This window comes from Zea mays, chromosome 1 (assembly GCF_902167145.1).
Source record: "Zea mays cultivar B73 chromosome 1, Zm-B73-REFERENCE-NAM-5.0, whole genome shotgun sequence".
In the NCBI taxonomy this organism is placed as follows: Eukaryota; Viridiplantae; Streptophyta; class Magnoliopsida; order Poales; family Poaceae; genus Zea; species Zea mays.
In genome coordinates, this window is record NC_050096.1 from 306644578 (window position 1) to 306653936 (window position 9359).

At 47.0% G+C, this 9359-nt stretch overlaps 1 protein-coding gene across 6 annotated transcripts in view; it reads right to left on the reverse strand.

Annotated features, from left to right (window-relative positions):
- The window catches only part of LOC109939258 (uncharacterized), a 28853-nt gene extending 20903 nt beyond the window's left edge, over window positions 1-7950 (reverse strand). For 4 of the 6 annotated variants that reach the window (XR_004855686.1, XR_004855687.1, XM_035964446.1 and 1 more), the window contains exons 1-10: window positions 7349-7950; window positions 7101-7222; window positions 6915-7012; window positions 6686-6786; window positions 6518-6571; window positions 6339-6415; window positions 6114-6162; window positions 4536-4646; window positions 4343-4440; window positions 4170-4245 (exon numbers count right to left, since the gene is read on the reverse strand). Coding sequence is in view for 2 of the 6 variants with exons in the window: in XM_035964446.1 (XP_035820339.1) it covers window positions 4176-4245; window positions 4343-4440; window positions 4536-4646; window positions 6114-6162; window positions 6339-6415; window positions 6518-6571; window positions 6686-6786; window positions 6915-7012; window positions 7101-7222; window positions 7349-7759 (1191 nt within the window). In the remaining 4 variants the exon portion in view is untranslated. Of the gene's footprint in view, window positions 1-4169; window positions 4246-4342; window positions 4441-4535; window positions 4647-6113; window positions 6163-6338; window positions 6416-6517; window positions 6576-6685; window positions 6787-6914; window positions 7013-7100; window positions 7223-7348 lie in introns of all 6 variants that reach the window. The other 2 variants (XR_004855688.1, XR_004855689.1) reach the window with 2 other exon arrangements.
- Window positions 7951-9359: the final 1409 nt, after the last annotated feature.

Genomic DNA, 9359 nt, shown 5'->3' on the forward strand with positions numbered 1-9359 from the left:
CCCGCGTCAGTCTTGAAACATTGTATTCAAAGCGCGCACTGCTAATCGATCTGGTCCAGTAGCAAAAGACGTGCACACACGGTACACATTGCTAAAGATTAAGACCAACCTGTCAGTGCCAAAAGCCTCTTTTCAACCTGGCACGTGGTTTACCGTAGCCCGTTCCGATCCGTCACAAAAGAGAATATATATCAGCTACGTGAATGTACACAGTTACTCCTTAATTAGGGCATCCTTCACATCTTTACACCAGATGTTTTCTGCCCATTATTCACTCATGTATACTCCTAACATTCCCCTCACGCACATCAGTACATGCATGTAACATCACCTTTCCCATCCGCACAAAAAAGGCTGTTTGTTTGCTCGTGCATTGGCCTCATGAGTATGGCCGCATTTATTATTGTGAAAGTGAAACCACTATAATAAGGCGCATGATTAAAGCGTTGCAGCTAGACAGAACGACTTTTGCAGGCTCCCCGGCATGGATGCTTTGTCCAAGTTGTTATGTAGCTCCGCCATCTCTTGTACTCAAAGAACACATGAGTCCCTCTGTCATGCTTGTCAGTTAGGTCGTCATGTACGCCTTCGTTTCTCTTCCTCTACCTCTCAGGTTGTACGTCCTTTTGCTCTCATTCACTATGACTTGTGGACCTCTCCTATGATCAGTGTTTCGGGATATAAGTACTACCTGGTTATTGTCGATGATTTCTCGCATTACTCCTGGACTTTTCCCCTGCGCTTGAAATCCGATACTTTCACGACTATCTCTCACTTCTTTGCTTGGGTGTCTACTCAGTTCGGTCGCACTATTCAGGCTAATCAGTGCGACAACGGGCGTGAGTTTGATAACTCTACCTCCCACTCCTTTCTCACTCCTTTCTCACTCACGGTGTTCAGCTTTGCATGTCTTGCCCCTACACTCTTCCCGGAATGGCAAGGCTAAGCGCATGATTCGGACCACCAACGACATCATGCGCTCCCTGATGTTCCAGGCCTCGGTTCCCGCTCGCTTCTAGGCCGAGGCCCTGCACACAGCCACCTATCTGCTCAATCGCCTTCCCACCAAGGCAATTAGTGCTCCCACTCCGCACTTTGCTCTCTTTGGTACTCGTCCCTCCTATGATCACCTTCGTGTCTTCGGGTGTGCTTGCTATCCCAACCTCTCGACCACTGCTCCCCACAAGTTTGCACCCCGCTCGTCTCGTTGTGACTTCCATGGGTACTCTCCTGATCATAAGAGGTATCAATGTTATGATCTCTCCTCTCGTCTTGTCATTATCTCTCGCCATGTCCTTTTCGATAAGTCCTGCTTCACTTTCGCTACCACTGCTTCCACCTCGAGCTCTGACTTGGCAAGTTTATTTGATGCTGACCTTGTGGCTCCTCCTGTCCAGCCACCTTTGTTTCTCCCCCCTGCAGGTCACTCACCAACCGCCCCGTTGTCGCCGCTCATGCATCCTGGGGTACATGAGGCCTCTTCGGCCCCGTCTGTCGTGCCCCGCACGGCCCCGGTCTCTCCTGCTGTCCCTCCTATGGCCCCAGACTCCCCTGTTGCGCCACCTGTGGCTGCAGAGCCCTCTGCTGTGCCGCGCACGGATGCGGTGCTCCCACCTCGCCCAGGCCTGGACCCCCCTTGCTTTGTGCGCGTCTACCAACGATGCCCGCGGATCGAGCTACCACCTTCTCCGACAGCGCCTCCCCCTCCGTTGGTGCCTCGCCGCTTCGTCGAGCCCATGCACGTCTACTAGCGTCGTGCTTGTGAGGGTGCACCGACCAGTTCCCTCGCCGAGCCGTCGGTGTCCCACCCTCCCCTCCTCCCCCGGGACCCTCGCCATGTTCACCCGATGGTGACACGTCGGCCACCGGGACGCTTCGTCTCGTGGATCACCTGACTCTCTCGGCGACCATCCCCGAGTCGTCCACCTCTGCGGTCGTCTCCCCCGTACCGTCCTCCGTCCGTGGCGCGCTTGCCGATCTTCACTGGCGGCGCGCTATGGAGGAGTACGAGGCGCTTCTCGCCAACCACACTTGAGACTTGGTGCCACGTCCCACCTGTGGTAACGTCGTCACCGGCAAGTGGGTCTTCACTCATAAGAAGGCTAATGGCTCTCTAGAGCGGTACAAGGCCAGATGGGTTCTTCGGGGTTTCACTCAGTGACCACGTGTTGGCTATGATGAGACTTTTAGCTCGGTGGTGAAACCGGCGACTATTCGCACTGTCCTGGCTCTTTCAGTCTCGTGCTCTTGGCCCATTCACCAGCAGGATGTCAAGTACGCCTTCATGGTACCTGACAGAGACAGTGTATTGCAGCCAGCCTACTGGTTTTGTGAATCCAGCTCGCCCAGATCTAGTTTGCCGCCTAAACAAGTCCTTGTATGGGCATAAGCAGATGCCTCGGGCCTGGTACAACCATTTCGCCACCTTTCTGCTCTCTCTAGGGTTTGTTGAGGCCCGGTCAGACACCTCTCTGTTCCTCTACCACCAGGGCACGAATGTTATGTACCTGCTACTGTATGTGGATGACATTGTCTTTACGGCCTCCAGCTCTGCTCTGTTGCATCGGACCATCACTGCCTTACAACAGTTGCAATGAAGGATCTCGATCAGCTTCACCATTTCTTGGGTATTGCCGAGCAGCGGTCTACTGGTCTCTTCCTCCAGCAGCGCCACTACAGTCTAGATATTCTGGATCGTGCTTGGATGACTGACTGCAAGCCCTATTCCACCCTGGTTGATACTCAGGCCAAGATCTCCTCTATTGACGGTGCTCCTATCGATGACCCCACTGCCTTCAGGAGTTTGGCTGGTGCCCTACTGTACCTCACTTTCACTCGCCAGATATCTCCTATGGTGTTCAACACGTGTGCCTTCATATGCATGATCCTCGGGAGCCGCGCCTCACCGCTGTTAAGCGGATTCTTCGCTACCTTCGTGGCACCCTCAATTTCGGTCTTCTCCCCCGGCAATCCACTCCGACTGAGCTTGTTGTCTACACCGATGCTGACTGGGTTGGCTGCTCGGACACACGTCGCTCCACGTCCGGCTACGTTGTCTTCTTGGGAGACAACCTCGTCTCCCGGTCTTCCAAGAGACAGCCCGTCGTCTCCCGCTCGAGTGCTGAGGCTGAGTATCGTGCCATGCCAACGGTGTGGCTGAGGCGTCCAGGCTGCGCCAACTTATCCTGGAGCTCCACCAGCCTCTTCACCGGAGCACTCTTGTCTACTGCGACTATGTCAGTGCGGTGTACCTCTCCAACCCCGTTCAGCACCAACGCACGAAGCATGTTGAGATCGACCTCCACTTCGTCCGTGAGTGCGTCGCCATCGGTGATGTCTGGGTCCTCACGTTCCGACGACTTCGCAGTTCGCTGACATCTTCACCAAGGGGCTTCCCTCCTCGGTGTTCTCCAACTTTCGGTCCAGTCTCAATGTCTGAGGTAACTAGAGTTTCGACTGTGGGAGGTGTTAGCGTTTATGTATTTTGCCCTTGGGCTTTATGTACTATGCCCTATGGGCTGTTTGTGTATTGTATTATTCTCCTCCAATAGGCAGTACAAAAAGTTTCACTCATTTATCTGCTACATATGCTGCAGAGTGTTCACAAAGGAGACTTGGGCAATACTTCAAAGCTGGCGTGATATCCCCCACATTCGGAATATAGACCAAAGAGGATCCATTTATAGTTACTGGGCAAATGTAGAGCCACCTTTGATAAGTCAACAAAGAAAGTGTTCGATGGAATCATAATCTATTTCTGGTGGCAAGGAGTGTAATGGAAGAAACTTCCAACAAAAGACTAGACGTCCAAGTGAAGTCACAAGTTTGTGCAAAGATGACATCACCCAATACAATTTGGTTATGCAACCTAGCACAGCTACAGAGTAGTCGGTTTAGGTTTCAGCTTCTAATGTCCTCAGTAGTTCGGCTGCCGGTATGGGTGGTTTGTGGAGTGCGCTTAAGCCAGTTTCTTTTTCAGTTGGGAGTGGTCTGTGGTTTCCTGTCTTGCTTTGGTGTTCCGAGTCACCCCAGCTGAAGCGCTTTGCTTTCTTTTCGTTTAGTGTCTATACAACCTTTTTTATTTTTCTTCATCTAATAAAGATTATGGAAAAACTCTTGCCGTCCTTTCCAAAAAAATATAAGATATGCTGCAGAGTGTAGGCTCATACCTATGTTTATGCATTTGATGCTTCTGGAAGTGTGATCACCCGAGATTTTGAGTCATACTCCAGCTCGGCACTGCAACTGGAAATAGAACATTGGAAGGGTGCTTCTTAGAAATAAGCACATCAAGAGGGTAGACACGAATCTAGATAACATGATCTATGATAAAGGGACATACTTTGCACATTTCACTTTGTTTGTTGTACCGCCACTGGAGACTGACAGTATAGTCCCAAAGAAGGAAAGGTTTTCAGTACCACAATTAGGACATGGCCCCTAGATCCTCAGAAAAATAAACTCATCAGTTTCCTTTCTACTTCAATATACATACTCTGCCATAAAGAACAATGGATAGCGCGGCCGGCACATACCTTGAGGATTAAAAAGTCCTGGACTATAGCCTTAGTCAATGACTGTGCTAAGAACAATATTAGGGGCAAAGCAGCAAACCATGTGAAAATGAATCCGAAAGGCTCTGGCAGCTGCATTATTCAAGAAGAATGCAGAGTTAACAGAAGAAGGATGTGGACCTTGACCAATGACTTAAGCATAGATAATTATTTTTTATCCACAAACCAGCAGAGAGCGAATGCATATTAATAAGCAAATTGTGGACTTGTGGTCATTCTTGCTAAGGTACTCCCTTACCTCATAGGAGGTAATACCTCAAATAAATTTTAGCCCTTCATTTTTGATGTGCTTGCAATGACTAAGTAATTAGTGATTAATTAAAATGTTTAGAAAAAAAGAAAAAAGAAAGAAAAGGCAACAAACTAAACAAATGTATACAAGATATCTACTATCCAATAATAGCTTGTTGTTGCCATAAAAACTAATGGAGTGCACCCGTACAACATGATGCTGTTACATTACAGTGTAGCACACAAGGGGTGCCTAGCACCTGTGCCGGGTTCAAGACACTCACGTTCAGGACAAAGTTGTAAAAATGCATCTGTTTATATTGCTACTATTGTTTCTACATGCCTCTGTTTATATTAATCAATGCACACTATGCCTCGTTTATAGATTTCACCATAAACAATGGGCGACAGAATTGGTACAGAACATAAAAGGGAGAGTTGCAACGACTAGTGTTGCAGTACTTAAAGACATTACAGATAAATACTAAGGGCCTGTTTGGTAACAAAGCTTATTTACAGTTTCAATGCAATATTATGGTATTTGAGAATACTGCAGTATTCTGGACCAAAAGGTGTTTGGTTGAACTTTGTAAAACAATGTTTTAAATACCTCAGTTTTGCCAAAACTACATTGTTTTTTGGAGTATTGATACTGCAGTCTAGATCAAAGTTTTCTAAACCATGGTATTGTTGTCACATACAAGTGTAGACCATGGTATTCTAAAACCAAAGCAGCCAAAAACTTTGATAGCAAACAGGGCCTAACATGTTCAAAAATGATGTTCATCCTTGCCAATACGTTCACATTTGATTTACTTGTCACATTCAAGAAAAAAAAATACAACTCAAGTTTAGACACCATGGGATAAATTACATCTCTATATATAAACCAATTATGATTAAAAAAAAAATTACCTGTTATGCTGGGAACTATCCATATACATTTGCATGTTTGCATGCATGTTAGATCTAATTGATTGATATTTTACCTAAAATTTTGTTTTACCTTCCTATTTCTCAAAATGAATAAAAAAATATTTCTCTTATTACCTCTTAGTAGGTAATATGTGATTATAGCTATCCAGATTGACGGTCTGTAGTTATTTGAGAGTATCATAGTAGAACCCTAATCTTATATGTACAGCTCTATCGAAAAAAATATACCGAGAAATATTTAATTTTCAACATTTATTGGGCTAAGTAGTGGAGCTTTAGAGAAGGCGATGATCAGGATGTATCGCATATTCGGTCATAGCTTAGTAAGAAATTGAATAAGAAATAAGGTACTTGAATCAGGTGGACACTGACCTGGAACACATTGATCTCAAAACCAGTCAATTCATCAATGAAAAAGAACCTAAATGTAAGGAAAGCAATGTTAGATATTCGTCAAGAGGGTGAACAGGCACAACAAATTGAAGCCTACTAGTGCTAGCTTAAGTAAGTAAAAGAATAACTGGAACAGTAATAGATATATAATAAAAGAAGATTTGAGTATAAGGATGAAGGATCCAAGAATGAGGATGAACTCACAGTCCCAGAGCTACGGTGGTGGCTGGAACATTTAGCAGAAACATCTTTATGTAGTCAACATTCAAGTCACTGTACACCTGTACGATATAGGACGCATATCAGAATACTTGCACAGAGTAAGGTAATCAGCAGTTGGAATACATAACTCCGCTTCTAATACATTTAAAACACTTATTTACCTTATGACTCCTTAGACTGCACCTGGGACCCTCCTTCACAATGACACTGTTCGTCTGTCTAACGAAGGTGACCGAACAGAGTAGAAGAGAGGTTGATCAGAGAACATGGACACGAAGCGTGTATATGTCGTTGCCAGTTCATACAGAGGATGGAAGGAGAGGCCAAACCTTTAATTTGAGTTTCAACTCGTCGAACTCAGCATCAGACATGATCGGGTTGCCGGAGGCATAGGCCATGGAAGCTTCCAAAAGCTTTTGCTCATCTTCGTCTGGAAACAGCACACAGGAATGTAATTTGTATCAACGCCACACCTTGGGGGGTCAGCATTATTTATTTTTTTTCAAGGACTTGAGAACAGGCAGTTAGTGGTGGAGCAAATAAACTAAAAATGCTTACTTAGCAATGACGACGCTGCTCCCCTCCCACATGAGCTCCTCCTTGAGGTTGTCAAACTCCTCGTTGGACATGATGGCCTTCTGGTCATAGTAGAAGGCCTGGTCCGTTGGAGGGGACGATCAGTGATGAGACGTGAAGCGAAATCAATTCAAAGAAGCTGAAAATACTGTCCTTGTTGTAGCGTACCTGGAGGGCTTGCAGGAACTCCTGCTCCATCTCTCCCAGCGTCTTCTTCTGCTTCCTGTCGATGCTGCAGTAGGGGAGGATGTTCCTGTCCACCACCTCGTCATCTTGCTCCTGAACCTGGCCTGCCGGATCAAAGCCACAGCAAGGAAACCAGCTATGAGTGTTGTATTATACTATGCTTTGCTAGACTAGATGGCCGAAGTTGTGCGTAATTAAGTCGAACAGGTGGAGTGCACCCAGTGGCGGACCTTGCTGCTCGGTGGCACGAAGTCGGCGGCGGCGGCGGACGCGCAACACAGGCAGGGCGGGGGCGGGGGCAGGGAGAGAGCAAGGAGGCGGTTGTAGTGGCAGGCTTGGAGCGGAAGCGAGGTGGTGCGTTGGAGAGGGATGGGAGGCGAGACGCCGGCGATAGCCACACCTCGGACGCCATGCCAAGCGCGTTGCGATCGAGCTGAGGCGGTGGGTGGCGATAGTGTGTGCGTGTGTGTGGTGAGAATTGAGATGTGGAGCAGCTGGGCGGAACCGCGGGATGGAGATATGATGGGTGGGAAGTGGGAAGTGGGAAGGACGAGGCTTTTGGATGTGTGGAGGAGTGAAGAAGAAAGGAGAGCGCCCCCGTTGACAATTCCTGCTCCTGCTGCTATCTCGACGCTTGTCATGTGGTGGGAGATCACTGCTATGAATTTTTCTTTGACAAAATTGGTTCCAATTGCGAGCAATATTTGGAGATGAGCCTCGTGCCCTCGTCAAGTTTTTTTTTCCCACCCGACGCTCCGGAGCTGACTTTCACGTTGAGTTGAGACCAACAGCAGCTGGCTGCCAAGATGCATCTATTATTGATGGATCTTTAGGGTGTGTTTGGTTGGATGTACAAGGAGGAATGGAAGAGGCGGCCATTTCTATGATGTTTGGGTGGGGGTCACGCGGGGGCGAGGTGAACACCGGAGCAATTTTCGGTGGTGGCGTGGTCCTAAAAAATCGAGTGGACGGTGCCGCCCCCGCTTCTCTCGCGGTCCCGAAAACTGGGATGGCCGCCCCCGCCCCTCTCGAGCAGTGACAGCTGAACACCATCTAAACAAAAACTGGGATGGTTCCATCCAAGTTCATCACTTCTACCAAATAAAAAAAGTGGTGACTGTTAGGGATGACCCTGCCTCATCCTACTTTGACCTCAAACCAAACACATCCTTAGGTGTCTCTTGCTAGCTTTACAAGTGAGTGAATGAATGGAGGTTGGGAATAAGAAAGAAAACCAAAACAAAGGCATAAGAACTTGTCAACAACTCAAATAAAAAAACTCTCGCAAGGCACTAATTTTCTCGAGCTCGAATCACTTGATTTGGCACTTGGAGGCTATTGAATGCGTAAGAGTTGTTGCACTTGACGTAGTAGTGTCTGGTGTAGCTCTTCTGTCTTCAATGTGCTGGTTGGGGGGTATTTATAGCCTCCAACTACCCAAATAGCTGTTGGAGTGATCGGGCAAAAAACAGTCTATGGGGTGGTGCACCGGACCCCCTACAGTACCGGTCTGGTGGATAGCCAACCGCCAGATATCCAAGTCCAGACCCCCTGCGCAGACGGTTCAGTGACCCACCGGACCGATCTGATGCGCTAGAGTACAGACCAATTTTGACACTTTTGATCATATCTTCTTCAAACAAGTTTGGCTGCACTTGTGGGTGTTCCTATGACTTAAACAAATATATCTAGTGACTTTCCAACTAGTCTAAGTCATGATCCTTGGACATTCTCATTTCTCTAACTCATATTCCTTGATTCAGCTCAAGCTCCAAAAGTGTGTTTTGTTGAATCTGAGCTTTCCAACTCTTCTAGATAGGTCAATTAGATTTCTAGGGCTATTTATAACTTATCCAAGGTGTAGAGCTACTGATAGCTCATCTATTCCAAGTTTTACCCCTTATTGGTTGAAGTTGAGCTGATTCTGACTCAGAAACTGAATTGATGCACTTATGAACCTATGAATCAAAGACCAGGCAAACAAGTTAGTCCGAATGGTTATGATGGTCATCAAGCACCAAAATCAATATAAGAAATGGTTTAAGGCCATTTCCCTTTCAATTGTTGTAGGACGTTGTTGTGCATAATTACTCTGGATGAAGCAAACCTTAAAGGACTTTGGCTACAATCTGAGCAATGTTCTCCTTCTTTGTGATAATGAGAGCGCAATCCAAATAGTCGATAACCCCTTTGATCACGGCCGCACTAAGCACATAGACATCCGATATCACTTTGTGAAAG